A 22,261-nucleotide genomic window follows, 5' to 3' on the forward strand; every position below is an offset into this window, starting at 1 on the left:
AGGGAGAAGGTCCCAAGGTGGTAACCCACTAAGCTCCTTTTTTTCCCCAAGGCTTATAAATGCTGTAGTTTTTTGTCTCTTCATGCTCACTTCTAATTGGACCCCTTCCCGATTTTATGACTGTGCTTTTTAAATTGGTCAGTCTTTTGCAGAATATCAGCTTCAAAGTCCAAAACCCATGTGGTGCCCCACCCCCTTTCTCTCTCTTATCTTGTAACATCTCTCTCCTGTGAACATGTTTACCTTTTCCCAGCATTTGTTGGCATTTCTCTATCCTCTGTGAAAGTATGTTTCCTTTTTCCCCCACACTTGATTTTCCTTGATCCTCTGTGAATGTATGCCTTCCTCTCCCCTTATCCTGTGGCACCTTTCTATTCTCTCTGAATGTATGCCTTCTGGCAGCTCCAAGGCCTCACCTATGCATTCCTCCCCCATGGACACTCTTTATTCCTAAGACTTCCTAAACCTGCCTATTTTATCCCTAAAATTCCTTTCAATAATATGTTTTAAATTGGATATTCAGATGTTTGCTATCCCAGAACTTGAATGAAGAGAGAATGTTATTTATAAATTTAATTAAAAATTAAGAACAATTTAAATTCTCTTTGATAAAATGTTTAAATCAAGGTTTACCTCCTTTTTTTCCAGCTGGAATAGTATTTCTCTTTGTACTAATTAAATATTTTTAGATAAAAACTCAAAACCTAAAATTAATTTGTAAAGCAGATGTTGACAATATTTCTAGAGAAAAACTAGAAACCGAAAATACATTTGTAAAGCAGACATCGACATTCATAATTCATTTGAATTGATTCTTTACCACACCAACCTAAAGCAGACTAATCTTAGAAAAGTTTAATTTTGAAAAGTGAAGAGTGTTCTCTTCCTTTCCAGGTCCCTCCTCAGGTATAATACTATAGATTTTCAAAATATTTTCTTTATTAGTGCTCAATACCTTGAAGGTTGAATAACTTAATAAAATATATTATGCACTTATTTCCTTATAAACAAAGAGAATATTTTTATTAGCAATATATAAAAAGATTTGGTATTAATTTCATAAATTTGGGTGGGATAACGAAAGGAAGGAGAAATAACAGTAATGTTTCTGAAAACTGAATAATATATTTTTAAATTTGGAAAAGTGTTGTAGTCCGTGTTAAGGCAATTTTTCTCTCTACTTAAGTAGCTTGTAATATACACTAAGTGGCAAGATTATTATGCTCTCTGAACGCATAATAATCTGGCCACACAGTATATATCCTATATAATAAAAGGCTAATATGCAAATTGTCCCCTTGACCAGGAGTTCGACCAGCAGGCAGGCCGGCCAACTGCCCATATCCCCTCCCCCTGGCCAGGCTGGCCAGACCCCACCCATGCACAAATTCATGCACCGGGCCTCAAATGTATATGTATATACACTAAGTGGCCAGATTATTATGCATTCAGAGACCATAATAATCTGGCCACTCAGTGTATAATATAGGCAAAATATGAAATATATATGGGTAAAGATTGAGGTCATTTTTATTTGTACATATCAGTGAGAAATATTAAAATGAGAAAGTTTTCTTGCAGTTGCTTAATGTTTATCATTTGGCACAATTTTTTCTTTAAGTATCTTAATATCTCACTTAGCTTTGATTTAAATCTCTTTTTCTAGATGAAGCATTGGATGATTTAAAATCCCAGAAGAAAAAAATAGTAAGTTAACTTTTACTTAATGTTAATTTATGTAAAACTAATAAAGAACTGAATAATGTTTATATGTTTTAAGTAATGACTCTTCTAAGAGACAAATATGCTTTTAGATAGCATTTTAATGATGAAGCTAAATTATGAATATTTTTGCTAGTTAGTGATGATTTACAGGAAAAAGCAGCTAAATGGACTTTTGAGATGCTGAGAATCTATATCAGTGGAAGATGAGAAGTAAGTAAATGAATCATATTGGAGGACTAAATAAGGAAGAGGGATGAAAAAGTGGTGTCCAGATTGATTATTGATTAGGGGCAAAAAAGGACCAAACTTTGACATATGTCAGTTCTTAAGTTTTCTTGACATGATAAGGGTAAAAGAGGGAATCAAGAAAATTGATTGTAAGAGACAAATTTAACGTGAAAAGACTTAAGGAAGGGGAAAGAGAGATTTTGCCCCTTTTGGTTTCTTTCATTTTTTTTGTCAGCAACTCAGATTACATGGGTGGCTATTGTGGGGCCAGTTAAATGCATCCTTTGGATATGTTGGAAGGAGGGCCAAGAGTGAGAGAAAGGGCCCTAGATATTTAGAGGTTTATATATAGTAGTCTCTAATAAGTTAATTGAACTTGGCTTTTGACTTGAATTTACATGTACTTTTTTCATGTAATTATTTTTTTGAAATATGAAAATGATAATTGATAGTACTGTCATGTTAATTAGATGCAAATGAATATATTTTAGTCTAAATGTAATATGTAACAATTATGTATGAAATAAGTAAAATTAATATGGTTAAGATTAATGTTAAAAATTGTTCTGTGAATTGGTAGTAAAAGACATTGGTCTTGCGGGTTTTAAGTACCTGAAAAATAAAGAAACTAAGTTCGAAGGGCTTTCTTATCTGTTTTGTTTAATGTTTCTTCAATGTTCTATGAGGTATTTATCAAAATTGCATTAACATTTTTCATGGTCCTAAATTGAAACAAATATTTTCATTATATTGTATTATGTTTCTGGCATTTTGTACATTATGGAGCAGCTAGAATTCAAAGTGAGGAAATACTTCACTTATATGTGGAATCTAAAGAACAATGTAAATGAATAAAACAGAAATGGACTCACAGATACAGAGAACAGACTGATAGTTGACAGAGGGGAGGGGAGTTAGGGGGCTGGGTGAAAAAGGTGAAGGGATTGAGAAGTACCGATTGGTAGTAACAAATTAGTCATGGAGATGTAAATTGCAGCATAGGAAATATAGTCAGTAATGTAATAACTATATATTGTGCCAGATGTGTATTGGAAATACTAGGGGGAACACTTTGTAAAGTGTTTGTCTAACCACTATGCTGTACACCTGAAACTAATACAAAATAATATTGATTATAAACTTTAATTGAGAAAAAAGCCAAAGTGAGGAAATAATGATGGTTCTCAGTAATTAGAAGTTGTGATATGATTGATATAGTTTTCTGATATGATAAAAAGGAGCGGGTTGTGGTGGTCAGAGCCAAGCCCTGTATGTACTAAAATAGAGAAGTATTGATTAAAGTAGAAAAGACAAGGAAGACAAAAGAAAAAAAGAGAAAAAAACACAGAAGAAAATAAAAAATTCCAAATGATGAAAAACCATTCCCATATTAGTGGCATCACATCACTGGAAAACAGAATCTTGGAGCAAACTTGGAAAATTCTATGAAATGGCAAGGCAAGCTATTTACTAATTCTTTAATAGCCATTGAAGGACTCACAACATAAAAGGTGCTTCATTTAGGCCTGACAGTTGGAAAATTCATTTCAGGGTTCAATAGTTGAATATTGAAATGGATTATGAAGCATTAGCATTAACAGAATAGTTCAGTATTGCATTTTTCTTATAGTATGATTAAAGAAAAATAAGTTGGCTGTTGTAACTCATTTTATTAGAAAAATAAATTGGCTGTTGTAACTCATTTTATTAATTAGGGAACACAATTTACATTGACTTGAATGTTGCTAGTAATAATACTGTTGCTACTGGGAACTAGTCTCTGGCCTTTATTGCTGGAGCACTTAACAAAGCTGCTTTGTTTGAGTAGCTTTACACTTTGTTTAGAACAATAGTTTTGTTAAGGGTGAAATAGTAGTAGGCCAGGGCTAGCTATTGATTTTGCTGGTTCTGAGAAGAAAAAGAAGGGACATTAGTTTGAGCAAAAGCTAAATAATCAAAACTGATCTTGTTCGTTGATGTTTAAGTTTCCACTCTACATCTATAGCTTTAAAAATACTTTTATTGTTGAAATGTCTGCGGGAAAATGACTATCAGTCTAAAATTATCCAACTCCTTAACCTCTTTTATTAACAAAATTAATACACTATATTTACTACTTGATATTTTATTAAAGGTGGTTTTCTTAGGGATGCATCTCTTTAATATGATTAGATTTGTAATGTGTAATTTGTAAAAGTATAATTTTTAACAGTGAACGTGAATTATCAATTGAATAAAAAGTTAAATTAACTAAAAAGTTAAATTATTTAGGAAAATGAGGAACATCTTAATAGTGTTTTAAATCTAAGAACTTAATGTAAATATTTGCTTATTAAAATAAAGCTAGGAATTAATCTTCAGTTATCTAAAAAACTGCCAAGTCTGGATGTGTATATTTTGCCACTCACATGTTTTGTGGTCTTTAAATTTTTTTTTAAATAATTGTTCAGTATATAATCCATCTGCATCCATGAGCATCCTATCAAAACAATTCAAAATCAAGATAGAACACATTAGTCAAAATGACCTCTTTAAATGGCTTCATGAAAATGCCATGTTTTTTCCAAGATAGCATTTCTATGTGGTAACTTCTTTCTGGCATTTCTCAGGAAATTTACCAAATCCTGAAAAAAATCAGTTGAGAAATTGGAAACATGGGAAGAAGTGTTATAATTCTCAACTACAAATATTACTGGTTCAAAAGAATCCACTAATGTCACTTGAAAACAAGAGCAAGAAATGCCTACATTCTGAGCTGTAAGTTAATGTGGACATTTCTGGGAACAGGACCATGTACAAGAGAAGTGGAACAATCTAATTAGTCAGTCTTGCTCTTGTGGCCATGTTATAACTATGTTTTATGGGCCTGTCTTATTAATGGTGAGTTGTTCTCACAAATAAATATTAGTAAGCTTATACATATAGTGCACTTTATACAAAATCCTGCAAATGATATTTCATGAAATAAATTTGGAAATAAAGGCTGTCCTTAAATTGGCAATTTCAGCCTGTGATTCTGTGTAAGGTTGTTAAACTCATTAGATGTTTCAAATATTACATTTTTATATTATCCAATAATGTTTGCTGGAATTTTGCAGTGTTTGAATATTCACCATAGGCTATAGATCTCTGTAAATACTTAAACAAAAAAGTGCAGAGAGAGAAAATTTGTGACTATTATTGTGAAATACTCCTATATGAAATCAGAAAATGATGTAAAATCTGAATTAGTCAATACAATATTGATTTCAACAGCAAACCCAAATCAGGGTAAACAGATAATATTTTCATTGTTGTAAAAAGATGAGTTTAAATGTCGCAACATGTATCCTAATGTTCTGAATTGAAGATGCCTTTGAGCACATTCTTAATAATTTGACCTAAGCCAATGCAAAATGAAAGAAACTTTTCTACATTTGGGATATTTGTCATGAAACAGAAATCAAGAATATTGGCTAGGGCAATTAATAATTTGTATATTTTAAAATTTCATTTCAATAATGATAACTTTAATATCAAATATGTGTAGAATCATCTTTCAAAATTAAAATAAATTTTAAAGTTTAATCCTCTATTTTTAATTTTTTAAATTGATTTCAGAGAGAGGAAGGGAGAGGGAGAGAGAGATAGAAACATCAACGATGAGCGTATCATCGATTGGCTGCCTCCTGCATACCCCCTACTGGGGATCGAGCCTGCAACCCAGGCATGTACCCTCACCAGGAATGGAATAGTTACCTGGTTCAGTGAGTTGATGCTCAACCACTGAGCGACACTAGCCAGGCTCAAAATTAAAATGTTTTTGACATTTATTTTGTGTTAGTGTTTCCTTTTAGGAAAAACACTTGCTTAAAATCTTTCTAGATGATTAAGAATGGAGATGTGCTTTGGACCCAAATCTTTTCTGACTTCAAAGCTTATTTATTTTCTCCTTAATCTTCATTGCCCTAGGAGCTGTGTCTGTAAAGATATTGCTATGACATATGTCTGCTATTTTGCTGACTATGGAGTCTTATAGGATTTTTATGGTGTCCCGTCTTATATTTAAGTCCTTTAACCATTTTGAGTTTGTTTTTGTGTATGGTGTAAGTTGGTGATCTAGTTTCATTTTTTTGGATGTATCTGACCAATTTTCCCAGTACCATTTATTGAAAAGACTGTCTTGACTCCATTGTATGTTCTTGCCTCCTTTGTCAAATATTAATTGAGCATAATAGCTTGGGTTGATTTCTGGGTTCTCTGTTATGTCTGTTCTTGTGCCAGTACCAGGCAGTTTTGAGAACAGTGACTTTGTAATATAGCTTGATATCTGGTATTGTGATCCCTCCAACTTTGTTTTTCTTTCTCAGGATTGCTGTGGCTATTCAGGGTCTTTTTTTATTCCAGATGAATTTTTGGAGAGTTTGTTCTAGGTCTGTGAAATATGCTGTTGGTATTTTAATGAGGATTGCATTGAATCTACAAATTGCTTTGGGTAGTATAGACATTTTAATGATGTTGGTTCTACCAGTCCATGAACACGGTATGTTCTTCCATTTGTTTATGTCTTCCTTTATCTCTTTTTTCAGTGTCCTGTAGTTATCCACGTATAGGTCCTTTACCTCCTTAGTTAAGTTTATTCCTAGGTATCTTAATTTTTTTTGGTGCAGTGGTAATTGGAATTGTTTTTTTTAGTTGCTCTTTCTGTGAGTTTATTATTGGTGTATAAAAAAGCCATAGATTTCTGGGTGTTGATTTTGTATCCTGCTACGTTGCTGAATTCATTTATTAAGTGTAGTAGTTTTGCCGAAACCGGTTTGGGTCAGTGGATAGAGCATCGGCCTGCGGACTGAAAGGTCCCAGGTTCGATTCCGGTCAAGGGCACGTACCTTGGTTGCGGGCACATCCCCAGTAGGGGGTGTGCAGGAGGCAGCTGATCGATGTTTCTCTCTCATCGATGTTTCTAGCTCTCTATCCCTCTCCTCTCTCTTCCTCTCTGTAAAAAATTAATAAAATATTTTTAAAAAAGTGTAGTAGTTTTTTGATGGAGTCTTTAGGGTTTTCTATGTACAATATTATGTCATCTGTAAATAATGACAGGTTTACTTCTTCTTTTCCAATTTGGATGCCTTTTATTTCTTCTTGTCTGATCGCTATAGCTAGCACTTCCAGCACTATGTCTAACAGGAGTGGTGAAAGTGGGCATCCCTGTCTTGTTGGTGTTTTAGGGGAAATACTTTTAGTTTTTGCCCATTGAGTATGATGTTGGCTGTAGGTTTGTCACATAAGGCTTTTATTATGTTGAGGTATGATCCCTCTCTTCCCACTTTGCTGAGAGTTTTTATCAAGAAAGGGTGTTGGATTTTGTCAAATGTTTTTTCTGCATTGATAGACATGATTATGTGATTTTTGTTTCTCAATTTGATGTGTCACATTTATTGATTTGCGGATATTGTACCATCCTTGCATCCCCAGAATAAATCCCAATTGGTCATGATGTAAGATCTTTCTAATGTAATGCTAGATCCGATTTGCTAGAATTTTGTTGAGGATTTTAGCATCTATGTTCATGAGGGATATTGGCCTGTAGTTCTCTTTCTTTGTGGTGTCTTTATCTGGTTTTGGAATTAGGGTAATGCTGACTTCATAGAAAGAGGTTGTAAGTGTGCCTTCCTCTTGAATTTTTTGGAATAGTCTGAGGAGATAGGTTTTAGTTCTTCTTTGAATGTTTGGTAGAACTTCCCTGTAAAGCTTTCTGGACCAGGGCTTTTGTTTGCTGGAAGATTTTTGATACTGCTTCAATTTCATTGGTAGTTATCTAGATATAAATCATTTCTATCATTACATAAAGTTCTATTGCCACAACACTTGTCTAAAACATCAAAAATTAATTTGTAGAGATCAGGGATTCAGTTATTTGATATTCTATATAGATTATGTTTATTTGGGGATATATTCTATCATATATCCTTTCTCTAACCTCATTACCAACTTTTCCCCAACTCTAAAGTGGTATTTCCTTTACATCAGAAGGTTAAATTTCCCTGCTTTGAGAATTTATTATAATTTTGAAATAATAAATTTAGTTTCACTAAACTTAGGTTAATAAATCATTCATCTAAGCACTTAGCTCCTTAAATGTTAAATTGAGTTTTTCATGAGGAATCTATTAATTATTATTCTGGCAACATATTTTTAACTGTATTTTTAATTTGGTATGTATGTTCTGTGTTGCATATTAAAATAAAAGTCCTTTGGAATATGACATTTAATGAATCCAAGGTGCTATCAGTGGTCACTGAGAAGGAAAAGGTCCTGTTCCAATGTTTGCAAGAGCATTTTATTCCACACATTAGCTATTTGTTATAACTATGACTGTCTTGTACTAAACTTAAACTTTTTTTGATATTGGGCCATAACTGCTAAAATGATACTTTACTAGTAATTACTTTAAAATTAAACCCAGTATTAACCCATAAAGTGACTTGAGTGCATTGTAAATAAAATGCTATAATAATGAAGTATTTTAATTATAGTCTCTAGTAGTGTGAGCATAGAACTCAGTAAAATTTTAACTTTAATTATTAGTATGTTCATGTTTTTTCTCTTTAAAGTTATTTGATTCTAAGTATGAAAAGGGAGAGCTTTAGCTTTTAAAGTAATTTGAGCAAATTCCATGGCTGTTCTCCCAGTTTAGTGAGTGTTCGTTGCATTTGCAGCAAGCTAATTGCTTCTGCTAATAAATAATCTAAAATCGATGCTGACAGCAGTTAATTGGCACAGAGATTTTATTTTGTAAAGCTCTTGGCTAACGACCTTCTTTAAATTAATAGCATTAAGTGCTATGAGGAAATAAATCTAAGGAATTGCCTGTCATTTGCTTGTCATGTCTAATAACTTCCAATAATGATGGCTGATAGATTTTTGCACATTCCATTATTGAAGTTGGTGCATGTAATTATTCTCCTCATTATATGTAAACAATTAGCAATATTTGGTATTTCCTTGCAGTAAAACTGTTAAATACAAGTAACATATTAGAGGTTAGAAGTCATTTTAAAATCTGGATTTTAATTATTTGAATGTAGGAAGTCTTTCATGCTATCTGGGTATATTATGTGCTGTTTATTTTAAGCCTATACTTGAACACTTTTTGAATGGGACATAAAATAAGCTGTGTGTGTCTTAAAATGTGGAATTTATGGAAATTTTTGTTTGCAGCTTGAAGAAGTCATGGAAAAAGAAACTTATAAAACAGCTAAATTAATTCTTGAAAGGTTTGATCCAGACTCAAAGAAAGCAAAGGTAAGGCTGTGATACCACTACTATTTTATTATAAAATGCACATTGTAATAGATCACTGTAATAACATTATTGTAATTGACAGGAGTTTGAGCCGCCATCTGCTGGACCAGCTGTAACTGCAAGACCCGGACAAGGTAAATAACTTTGTAGAAACTGCTGCTGCTGTTGGAAAGATCCATATTTCCCCAAGTGAGTTCAAAAATGTGTTAGAGGTGTATAAAAATTTATGTAGAATGCTTTTGTGTTAATTTTTATTTGGTAATTTGGGGTATGACTTGGAATGATGGCAATATGTTTATCTCATTTTGATTTTATAGGATTATGTTGACAAAGATGTTTTATATTGAGACTAAATATACAATTGGTTTAATTTTTTGAAATCCAAGTAATTTAAACAATATTTTAAAATTACTTTTTCTCCTCTAAGTAAGGATTTCTTGGAACATCTATTTTTAAGAAAATTTTTACATTTTTATTATTTTTTGAGATTAAGTTTAATGAAGATTTTTGTCAAATTTGAAGTTTCTTCTGAAAGAGAAAATAATTTAGAAATGAGGAAAAAATTGAATTACTGCTATCTAATAACATTAACTCTTTTGGAGGTTATATTGCCAGATTATTAGTGAAATCATCACTATTATGTTATTAACATAATAAAATCATCACTATTATGTTATTTCGTGCACCGGTGGGGGGGGGGGTGTCCCTCAGCCCAGCCTGCACCCTCTCCAATCTGGGACCCCTTGAGGGATGTCTGACTGCCCTCTCACAATCCAGGACTGCTGGCTCCCAACTGCTCGCCTGCCTGCCTTCCTGATTGCCCCTAACCACTTCTGCCTGCCAGCTTCATCACCTCCTAACCACTCCCCTGCCAGCCTGATCGATGCCTAACTGCTCCGCTGCCAGCCTGTTTGCCCCCTAACTGCCCTCCCCTGGTCACCCCTAACTGCCCTCCCCTGCAGGCCCAGTCGCCCCCAACTTTCCTCCTCTGCCGGCCTGGTCACCCTTAACTGCCCTCCCCTGCAGGCTTGATCGCCCCTTACTGCCCTCCCTTGCAGGCTTGGTCCTTCACAACTGCCCTCCCCTGCTGGCCATGTTGTGGTGGCCATCTTGTGTACCCGTGGGGGCTGCCATCTTTGACCACATGGGGGCAGCCATCTTGTGTGTTGGAGTGATGGTCAATTTCCATATTACTCTTTTATTAGATAGGATTATTATGTAAATTTTAAAAGTCATTATTTTAAGTGGTTATATAAAGTTTTCCCAAGACAGGCATGTGAAAAGATATTTTTGAGTTTGCATTGGCTTTCCTCTTCGTTCTCTTGTACAGAATAAAATAATATAGTTTGTAAGGCTTTTGTTGCAATATAGACAGTACTATTTAAAAATTTTAACATTTATTCTTTTTTTTTCAAATTTTTATTTTAATAAATCTTTATTCAGATTATTACAATTGTTTCTCCTTTTCCCCCCCATAGCTCCCCTCCACCCAGTTCCCACCCCACCTTCTGCCCTTACCTCCCCCTCACTGTCCTCATCCATAGGTGTATGATTTTTGTCCAGTCTCTTCCTGAACCCCCATAACCCTTTCCCCCTGAGAATTATCAGTCCACTCCCTTTCTATGCCCCTGATTCTATTATATTCACCAGATTATTCTGTTCCTCAGGTTTTTAATTCACTTGATTTTTAGGTTCACTTGTTGATAGATATGTATTTGTTGTTCATAATTTTTCTCTTTACTTTTTTCTTCTTCCTCTTCTTTAAGAATACCTTTCAGCATTTCATATAATACTGGTTTGGTGGTGATGAACTCCTTTAGCTTTTTCTTATCTGTGAAGCTCTTTATCTGCCCTTCAATTCTGAATGATAGCTTTGCTGGGTAGAGTAATCTTGGTTGTAGGTTCTTGCTATTCATCACTTTGAAAATTTCTCGCCACTCCCGTCTGGCCTGCATAGTTTCTGTTGAGAAATCAGCTGACAGTCGTATGGGTGCTCCCTTGTAGGTAACTAACTGTTTTTCTCTTGCTGCTTTTAATATTCTCTCTTTGTCTTTTGCTCTTGGCATTTTAATTATGATGTGTCTTGGTGTGGTGTGGTCCTTTGGATTCCTTTTGTTTGGGTTTCTGTGCGCTTCCTGAACTTGTAAGTCTATTTCTTTCACCAGGTGGGGGAAGTTTTCGGTCATTATTTCTTCCAATAGGTTTTCAGTATCTTGCTCTGTCTCTTCTTCTGGCACCCCCATAATTCTGATGTTGGTACGATTGAAGTTGTCCCAGAGTCTTCTTACACTATCTTCAACTTTTTGGATTTTTTTTTTTGCTTTTTGCTTTTCGGTTGAGTGTTTTTTGCTTCTTTGTATTTCAGTTCTTTGACTTGATTTTTGTGTTCCTCTAGTCTGTTGTTGGGTCTCTGTATAATATTTTTTATTTCAGTCAGTGTATGTTTAATTTCTAGTTGGTCCTTTTTCATATCTTCGAGGGTCTCGTTATATTTATCGGCCTTTTCTAGGATATTCTTGAAAAGCCTTATAACCGTGGTTTTGAATTCTATATCCAGTCGTTTGTTTTCCTCCATTTCTTTCGTTTGTGATCTGATTCTTTGACGCCGCATTTTCACTGATTCCCTGAGTTGGTAAGGTAGATTTGTGTGCTAGGTTTCCAATATGGCCCAGTGGGTCGGCCTCCCCAGTTAACCTGAGGTGGACACTCTTGGTGCACCCCTTTGTGGACTGTGTGTACAGCCTTGTTGTAAAAAAGTCTTGATTGTTGTTGGTATCACTGGGAAGAATTGACCTCCAGGCCAGTTGGCTGTAAGGATCAGGTGTGTCTATGCTGGGAGAAGTTCAATGCTGGAGACAGCCTTATAGGATTAGACTTGCCAAATTGCAATATCCTCTGTGCTCAGCTTGGATGGGGTGGAGTCTCAGTCTTGGCTTCCCGTCAGCCTTGCCCTTGCGCGCACGTGCGCGCCTTCAGACCTCTGCCTTCCCCGGCTCCTGAGTCTTCGCCCAAGAGTCCAGACTTCCCCCACAAGAGCGTGGGTCCCCAGGGGCTCGCCTGGAACTGGGGTTCAGTGCAGTCAGAACTGGGGCTCAGTGCAGTCAGGAGCCTCTGACTCCCTTCCACTAGGGAAAGCCTGTGGCAACCTCCACAGCCTTTGTGCGCACTGGCACGTGCGCGCCTTCAGTCCTCCGCCTTCCCCGGCTCCCGAGTCTCTGCCCGAGAGTCCAGATTCCCCCCACAAGAGCGTGGGTCCCCAGGGGCTCGCCTGGAACTGGGGTTCACTGCAGTCAGAACGGGGGCTCGGTGCAGTCAGGAGCCTCTGACTCCCTTCCACTAGGGAAAGCCTGTGGCAACCTCCACAGCCTTTGTGCGCACTGGCACGCGCGTGCTTTCAGACTTCTGCCTTCCCCAGCTCCCGAGTCTCCGCCCGAGAGTCCAGACTCCCCCCACAAGAGCGTGGGTCCCCAGGGGCTCGCCTGGAACTGGGGTCCAGTGCAGTTAGAACTGGGGCTCAGTGCAGTCAGGAGCCTCTGACTCCCTTCCACTAGGGAAAGCCTGTGGCAACCTCCGCAGCCTTTTGTGCGCACTGGCACGCGTATGCCTTCAGACTTTTCTGCCTTCCCCAGCTCCACGCGCGCGCCTTCAGACTTCTGCTTTCCCCAGATCCCGAGTCACCACCCGAGAGTCCAGACTCCCCCCACAAGAGCGTGGGTCCCCAGGGGCTCGCCCGGAACTGGGGTTCAGTGCAGTCAGAACTGGGGTTCAGTGCGGTCGGGGGCTTCCTTCCCCCTTCCGCCAAAGAAAGTCAGCCAGGCTCTCAGCCCCCCTTCCTCTCTGCGCGCACAAAGACCCTTTGCCATAACTCCAATTCTCTGTGAGCTTTTCTCTTTCCTTCTAGTTGTAGAATTTTCACTCAGCCAGCTTTCCTGTGGTTCTGGATGGTGTCCGTTCTGTCTTTTAGTTGTAGTTTTGAAATTGTTGTGCGAGGCAGCAGTTTAGGTGCTTACCTATGCCGCCATCTTGGTTTCTCCCTTTTAACATTTATTCTTATAAATCATCAGAATTGTAGTCTGATTATAAAGTTGGGATGACATATAGAACTTTGAGAAGTCAATTCTTTTATAAATGTCCCCAAAGACTCTGTATACTAAATAAGCTATAATAGTGTTAGGTTTTCTAATTGGGAAGAATCCCATCCTCTTCCATAATTCCGTAAATAGGATTTTGATTTTTAGAAACATTAGCTTGCTCTTTTGATAAATGTAAAAGTTTACATATGATTAAAATAAATTGGGCATCAATACTTTCAATGAAACTCCTACTTTCATAACCAGTTTAAATTTTCTACTTAAATTTAAACTTTTTCCTAATAATTATGAAAAACTTTTTTTTTTTGGTCTATAGGCTATGTTTCTATATTTTTACATTATTTTGTATAACTGGGACTAACTTTTCAAAAAATACTTTTTAAATAATCTTAGTGAATACATTTTTAAAATGTGATATTTTGCAGTTACTTTAAAAAAATCTGTTGCTAGCAGTTATTTAAAAAAATATGACCTTTTCACTCGTATTTAAAAAGTACAGATATGATTCCCTTTGCTGACATTCTTACGTATTTATTAATATTTAGGCAACATAAATTTCTTCAAGAAGCTAAACTTATCTTTACTTAGAAGCTTTGATATTCAAATACATTTTTTTCCTTCTGATGTGTCATAATTATAGAAAAACCATTGCTAAAAACGACAACAATAAAACTTATTGTTGGTGGTCTCTCTGCCTTAGAATATTCTGCTTTCAAATATTCTTTTCTGGAGAATTAACATTTAGCTACATATAAATGAAGTGTTAATTTAAAAGAATGTATTAAATAACTTATGTGCAGGCACCATGGAGAATAAACAGATGATTATAATATGGTTTTTTACTTTAAGAAGCTGATAATCTTTAAAAAGATTTATTCTGGAGTGTATTGTTCCAGTATTCCTGGCTCTACTAGGTCTCTTGTAATTAACTGCTTTTTAGAGTTAAGGTGGTGAAGAACAGAGTTAATTTTGGACATATATGTTTGAAATGCCTGTTAGACAGACATCCAAGTGGTGATATTAAGGAAACAGTTGAGTATGAGTCTGGTAAACAGGAATTATCTGGGCTGGAGATATAAATTTGGGTGTCACTGGTATGTGGATGGTATTAAAACCATGAGACTGGATGTGATTACCACCGATGTGGAGAAAGAAAAGGACTAAGGCCACCCTAGGGTATACTAATATTCAGCTGTTGGGAATAATGAAGATGAACCAGAAAATGAAACTGGAAAGAGGTGTTCAGTAAGATAGGAAACCCAGGAGAGGTGGAGTCCTGATTGTTAATTGAAAAGAGTGTTTCAAGGTAGTGGTCATCTGTTACAAAAACTACTGCCAAACAAATTGAGGGTCAATAATTGACCCTTGATTTTTAGTAATGTTGAGTTTCTTGGTGACCTTGAAGAATGGGGGCAAAAGCCTGATTAGGGTGGGTTTAAGAAAGTATGGGAGTAGAGAAGTTGGAGACAATTGAACAAACAATTATTTTGACTAAAAGGGAGTGGAAAAATAGGTAGCTGGAGGCAGAAGCATTTGTGTTTCATCTGTTTTCTTAATGAGAATGCATGGATGAGGAAAATGTTGGAGTTATGAAGAGAAGGTATAAAATAATTCTCTAGCAGAGTGTAAGAGTAAATAGATTAGGAAAATGTAGGAATGCCGGGGGACACTAACATCCACTTGAAGTTAATGGTCATGCATTTAAAGCATGTGTCTTTTCTAGTTGTGTTTAGCTGTATGGGTACCAGGCATGGAGTAGGCAGAGAGTTGGCTTTAACCAGGACTAAGATTTTGCCTAATGGATTGGATAAAGTGATAAAGGGGTAGGGAAGTGAAGTTGTATATAAAAAGGGAAGGATTATAACACTGTATTATGAAATCTAAGATGATCATGAGGGAAATAAGGACAATGAGAGGGGAATAATGGAAAGTCAGAGGTATTGGTAGTATTAAAATAAGGTTCTCAAACTACAGCCTGCAAATCTGGGCCCAAATCTCTTTTATGTGGCTCTTGAGCTTAGAATTGGTTTTATATTTTTAAAGTGTTCTAAAAAATAAATAAGAACAAGCTATGCAACAGAAAACACATATGGTCAACAGAATATAAAATGCTTACTGTCTGACCCTTTACAAAATAGCTGAAAAGTTAAGTGTGTTTTGAGAGTGGGATGATTGAACTTGAGAGGAGTGCAGTTATCCTTAATGACAAGGTTATAGGACTAGATGATGACCATAGATAGGAGTGAATGACTAAAGTAGAGAGGCTGGTAAGAATATTGGAAGATGCCATCTGTAGCTAAAATAAATTCTTAACAGACCCTTCTATATTTGTTTCAAAAAGGAAGCCACCTATGCATTCTCTTTACCTGTGTATATAGCACTCACCTCTCTTAATGAAATTAACAAAAGAAAAGTCAGTTGTATCCTGCCACAGCTAAATTTGAAATCAGTAAGTATTGCAGAAAAATTTAATGGCTCTAGCAAACAGATTACAACTTCTTATTTATGAGTTTAGAGTTTACTTACTTCCATGGCATGTAGGGAAGATTAAAGTAGAAATCATTAATCTTTTTTGAGAGCAAATGGAATGGCACTTTATATTTTGCTGTTTTTATGGGTGAATATACATTTGATTAAGAAAATCTGGAAAACACCTTATAAAATAGCAGATTTTCTTTTTTGGGTGTTCTTTACTTAAGTGTCATATCTATACTGTTACAGTTATCTGTTGTTACAAACCACCTCAAAACTTAGTGGCTGAAAACAGTATTCATTTGTTTTGCTCATGAATTTGTAATTTTGGCAAGGTTTGGTAGAAACAGCTCATCCCTGTCTCACATCAGATAGAGGTATCTAACTGGAGCTGAAGGATCTATTACCAAGATGGCTTAACTCACAAGGCTAACATGTTGGTGCTGGCTGTTGGTTTGTCTCCGCCTGGACCTCTCTAATGGGGTCACTTGGGCTTGCTGCTAACATGGTGTTTGGGTTCTAAGAGCACACAGCTCAAGAGACAGAAAGTAGTCTTAGAAACTGGTACACCTGTATTTTTGTAGTCAAACAGTAACAGCACAGATTCAAGGGAGGGGACAATTACATCCTTCCTCCTCCATTTGATGGGAGGCAAATCAAAGAATTTTGGATTCTTGAAACTACTGCATGTACCTTAATACAGTTAACAAAGGCATTTCTATCCCCATCCATTTTCAGTGTTCATCTTAAATGCTACCATTATTATAAACCCTTTCTTCATCCCATCACTGAGTTTATATCTTCCCCTTCTTGAACTCTCCATGGTACTTTGTTGGTTCCTTTTTTTATGGTACTTACCTTGCATATATGTATTTTGTATTATCTTTGCTTGCCACCTCTAAATGCAGCTCTGAGTCCCATTTAGTAGTGCCTTCCTTATAGTGGCTGCTTAATAAATGTGTTGAGCTTAAGAAAATAAAAGAAAATTTTTAATTCATGAATTTTGTTTAAATGTTATGAAATAGTAATTTACCAAATGGGACAACCTTGGTGAACTTTAAGATCAAGTTTGCATTTTAGAAAGAACACTTTTTTTTTTTTTTTTTTTTTTTTTTTAACATGGAGAATGGATTGGAGAGAGCAAGGCTGAGACGTGGAGATCAATTTGGATATCATCTAACATATGTAAGAGATAAAGGCCTGCACTAGATAAAGTTGTAGTGAAGGAGTTGAAAAAGGAAGAGATTTAAGAGAATTCAGGTTTAAGAGTAGATTGACAGGACTCAATGGCAATCAGATTTGGAAAGTGGGGAGTGGGAGAAGTCACAATATTGCCTAGGTTTTTGGCTTGGGTAACTGTTTAGATGTTAGTGTTTTAAGCAAGATAAGGAACATAAGAATCGGAGTAGTAGGTTGTGTAAAAGATAATGTATTTCTTTTGGATCTGTTGAAAGGGAATTACATTCAAGTGGTGTGGTTTATAGGAAGTTGATTATTTCTAATGGATCTCAGAAAAAAGGTTGAGGTTGTAGATATAGATTAGGAATCATTGGGAAGTATAGGCAACATACTTATTGAAACCATGGGATTGAGTAAAATTTCCTAGGATGAGAAAATAGAGTAGGAGGATCTATGGCAGAACTCCAGGGAACATTAATGTGTAAGGATAAATGGAAAAAGAATAGCCCAGCCAAAAACCGGTTTGGCTCAGTGGATAGAGCGTCGGCCTGCGGACTGAAGGGTCCCAGGTTCGATTCCGGTCAAGGGCATGTACCTTGGTTGCAGGCACGTCCCCAATGGGAGGTGTGCAGGAGGCAGCTGATCGATGTTTCTCTCTCATCGATGCTTCTAGCTCTCTATCCCTCTTCCTTCCTTTCTGTAAAATATCAATAAAAATATATTTAAAAAAAAAAAAAAAGAATAGCCCAGGAAAAAGACAGAAGCAATGAGCAGAGTTAAAAGTATAACTAAACTAGTATCTAGTAAAAAGTTGAAGTATAATAGAGAAGGCATCCACTGTCATAGCCTGCAAAAAGTCAAGTAAGTAGAATACAAGTGAGGCAATAGTAGCTGACAGGTTATATAACAGAGTGAGGGCATCCTATATAATAAAGAGGTAATATGCAAATTGACCCTCATACCCTCACAAGATGGCTGCCTATGACCAGGCCAGCACAGGGGTTAGTGAGGGATGACCAAACGATTGAACAGCAGGCTGCTTGGGGCAACCAGGCTGGCAGGGGGGGTTAGTGAGGGACAACCAAACGACTGAATAGCAGGCTGTGTGGGGCAACCAGGCCAGCAGGGGGGTTAGTGAGGGACAACCAAACGACTGAACAACAGGCTGTGTGGAGCAACCAGGCCAGCAGGGGGGTTAGTGAGGGACCACCAAACGACTGGACAAACAGGCTGCATGGGGCAACCAGGCCAGCAGGGGTGGGGCAGTTGGGGGCGACCAGGCCAGCAGGGGGGGCAATTGGGGGTGACCAGGCCGGCGGGGGGGGGGGCAGTTAGGGGTGACCAGGCCAGCAATGGGGGCAGTTAGGGGCAATCAGACTGGCACGCAGAGCAGTGAGGGGTGATCAGGTCAGCGGGGGGGGGGGGGGGGGGGGGCGGGGAGCAGGCAGGCAGGTGAGCGATTAGGAGCCAGCGGTCCAGGATTGTGAGATGGATGTCCCCAGGATCAGGCCTAAACCAGCAGTTGGACGTCCCCCAAGGGGTCCCGGATTGGAGAGGGTGCAGGCTGGGCTGAGGGGACCCCCTCGTGCATGAATTTCGTGCACCAGGCCTCTAGTTGTTGTCATAAAAACTGGGATCTGAATCTTGGCTCCATCTCTGAGCTGTGAGATTCTTGGCAAGTTACTTAGCTTCTGAGCTTTGGTTTCTTTTGAAAACTGAGGATAGGAACTATCTCAAAGAATTAACTAGTACATAATATTGTATAAATATTACATAAACTAGAGGCCCGGTGCATGAAAATTCATGCACTGGAGGGGGGGGGGGTTTCTCAACCCGGCCTGCCCCCTCGCACAGTCCGGGAGGCCTCAGGAGCTGGAGGCGACCCGGTGATCAGGGGAAGGTGACGCCCCATCACACTTCTGCTGCTGCCATTGCCGGCAGCGCAAGCCTCGGCTGGCCCTGGTTACCTGAGCCTCAGGTGGCCCTGGGCAGCAGGGCAGCCACCCTCCGAGGCTTGCCTGCACCTCAGGCCGGCCCTGGGCAGCTGGGCAGCCTCCATCCAAGGCTTGCCTGCGCCTCGGGCCAGCCCTGGGCAGCTGGGGGGCTGAGGAGACTGGGGGACTCTGGAGGCAGGTGCGTGGAGCTGCCGGGCCTGCATGGGGGCGGGCCCAGCCTTGCTGCGGGCCTGCCATCCCAGCAGGGCTGAGCGAACTGGGCGCTGCCATCTTGTGGCTGTCGGTATTTTATTTTTTAAAATTGATTAGAGAGAGAGAGAGAGAGAGAGAGAGAGAGAGAGACAGAGAGACAGAGAGACAGAGAGAGACAGAGACATCAGTGTGAGAGAGAAACATTGCTTGGCTGCCTCTTGCATGCATCCCAACCGGGATTGAACTTTTAACCTGGGTATGTGCCCTGACCAGGAATTGAGCCCGCCACATTTTGGTGTACGGGATGACATTCCAACCAACTAAGCCATACTGACCAGGGCAAATCTTAGATATTTTAAATCAAGCTGTACCTGAATATTTCATAACACTTTACCAATTGTTGATTGGATCACTAGATATTTTTAACTATTGACATTGTAACTCTTATTAAATTGGGATGACATAGGTTAATAAAATTATATAGGTTTCAGTTGTACAATTCTATAATACATCATCTACATATTGTATTGTGTGTTCACCACCCAAAGTTCAGTCTCCTTCCCTCAACATTTATCCCCCCTCACCCCCCTTTCCCTCTAGTAATCACTATACTGTCTTTATTACCTGCTTTTTTTTTTTTTTTGAAAACGATGATACTATTTTCTCCCTTTCCTGACTCTTGTATATCATTTCCCCCCCTTTGTCTGCCTAAATTTAAATTTAGAAACTATGCTAAGTCTCTTTTATGGAATGTTAGACATGGTGTTCTTTGCTTACCAGTTAGTTATAAACCTCACCTTTTAGTAGCACATGAGTGATGTTAAAAATGTGCTTTGGTTAATTTTCACAGGGTAAATGCACATTCAGAGGAAGCAGCCTTAGGTCTCTCTTCAAGAAGGAAAAAGATAATAGCTACTTTTAATATAACCTAATACATGTTAAACTTTATCTGGAAGAAATGTCATTTTTTAAGTTGTGGTTTTATCTGAAAATTAGCTAAAAATGATTTATAATATTTGATGCCTTGTTTTTGAAAATTAATTTAAATGACCAAATTTTAATATGATTTTATTGATCTCAGTACCTTTTGTAGCATTTAATGGCTTTCCTAATGTGTAACTACCTTTTAAGGTGTTTCTTGTGAATTCCTTATAATTATTAAGTGATCAAATAATTTGCAGGAGATATTAGGATACAGTAAATCCAGGTAAAATCTGAAACTTTCTATGTAAATTGCATGGAAAATAGCCAAATATAAAGATAGTTCTATTTATATAATGATGACATGCTTATAATTTATTATTGTAGGGGCTGGATTAGAGACTACATTAAGAATCAATGGAAAATTAGTTGACTCCAATAATTATAGTTAACTGGTCATTTGAAAATAGTTAATTGCGTGAAAACACTGTCATCTGAAATAATATGTAATCCAATAAGTATGAGCTATTAATTTACAGATATTATCTTTTTTAATCTTCATAATAATTTTGTAAGTTAAGAATAGACTTAATGAAGTTAACCCATCTGAGGTAATGTAGCAACAGCCAGGATTCTAACCAAACCTTTGTGACCAGAGGGCCCAGGTTCTTAACTAGTAGAGTTAATTGTAGTAAACTGAAGTCTGATGCTAGAGCTGTACTCTTGATTGCAATTAACTTTTCATGAAAATCTTTAACTGTCAAAGTCCAAATCTAAAGTATTTTGCTGTGGGAGCGTGCATTTTTACCAATAATGCCAATTAAAATTTAACTTCTTTAGTTTCAGCCTAGTTCAAGATTTATAATAACTTAATGTGATATGTAGAATTAAAAATCTATACGTTCTTCTTTACTTGAGATGTTACCATCAACATTCAAGTAAGGCAGTGGTCGACAAACCGCGGGGTTTGCTGCTCTGTTGACTAATGAGTTTGCCGACCACTGAAGTAAGGTATTGGTGGGAATGGGGATTGATAGAATTGAATTTTATGCTATCGAGTTAGGGGGATCATAAAACTTTCTGTAAACGGCCTGATAGTAAGTATAATAAACTAGAGGCCCAGTGCAAGAAATTCATGCACTTGGGGGGTGGTCCCTCAGCCTGGCCTGCACCCTCTCGCAGTCCGGGAGCCCTCGGGGAATGTCCAAATGATGGCTTAGTCCTGTTCCAGTGGGCCTAAGCCGGCAGTTGGACATCCTTAGCGCTGCTGCGGAGAGGGGAGAGGCTCCCGTCACCACTGCTGTGCTTGCCAGCCGTGAGCCCGGCTTCTGGCTGAGTGGCACTCCCCCTGTGGGAGTGCACTGACCACTAGGGGGTAGCTCCTGTGTTGAGTGTCTGGCCCCTGGTAGTCAGTGAGCATCATAGTGATGCTATGGTTGCCCCACTGTTCAATCAATTTGCATATTAGCCTTTTATTATATAGGATAGGATGGCTTTGAGAGCCATATGGTCTCTGTTACAACTACTCAGCTCTTTTAAAGACAATATGTAAATATGTCTTTAAAATGTAAAAAAAAAGAGCATTATTGTGTTTCAGTAAAACTACAAAAAGAGGCAGCAGCCTGGATATGGCACATTTGCCAAACCGTTACAGAAATCTTTTAATTTCTGCAGCTAAATATAAGATTTATTTATGGTGATACATTATTTATGCTGAGTAGGAAGTTTTTTTTTATTGAATGTATTGGCAAAAAGAAATTTACTAAGAAAATAGCAGTATTGTAAAGGAGAATAGGCATGGCACCTAATAGTAAAGAATACTTTTGCAACATATCTATGACTACTTAGATTAATTACCTCACAAATTATTTGGTAGTACCAGAATATACTTACTCATTCATTGCTTAGAGTTACCATTGTTTTTATCTTGAAAAACCTGCAATTTTCACTAAATTCTGGTAAACTTTCCTTTCTTTATTATAAATTAGGAAGGATTACTCTGTAAAAGACACGACACAGTGGGTGGTGATTTTATTTTACTTGAATTTATTTTGAAAAGTGATATTAGTAGATGGATTGAGATCAAGGCTTGTTGTGTAAATATATGCAGTTGACTTGTAGGTTCAGAAATGGAGTACTTTGTTATAGTCAGTTTTCAATGTTACATTTTATAGATTTCTTATTACAAGCAGTTTTGGTCCTACAGATGCCTTT

The 22,261-nt window shown here is 37.5% G+C and overlaps 1 protein-coding gene across 8 annotated transcripts in view; it reads left to right on the plus strand.

The window, feature by feature from the left end:
- Nucleotides 1–22,261, plus strand: part of LNPK (lunapark, ER junction formation factor) — a 79,965-nt gene that overhangs the window by 25,992 nt on the left and 31,712 nt on the right. For all 8 annotated transcript variants that reach the window (XM_080671348.1, XM_080671351.1, XM_080671354.1 and 5 more), the window contains 3 exons: nt 1,667–1,707; nt 9,154–9,237; nt 9,320–9,371. In XM_080671348.1, the coding sequence (XP_080527474.1) occupies nt 1,667–1,707; nt 9,154–9,237; nt 9,320–9,371 (177 nt within the window). The remainder of the gene's footprint in view (nt 1–1,666; nt 1,708–9,153; nt 9,238–9,319; nt 9,372–22,261) is intronic.

This window comes from Plecotus auritus, assembly GCF_963455305.1.
Source record: "Plecotus auritus genome assembly, chromosome: 5".
In the NCBI taxonomy this organism is placed as follows: domain Eukaryota; kingdom Metazoa; phylum Chordata; class Mammalia; order Chiroptera; family Vespertilionidae; genus Plecotus; species Plecotus auritus.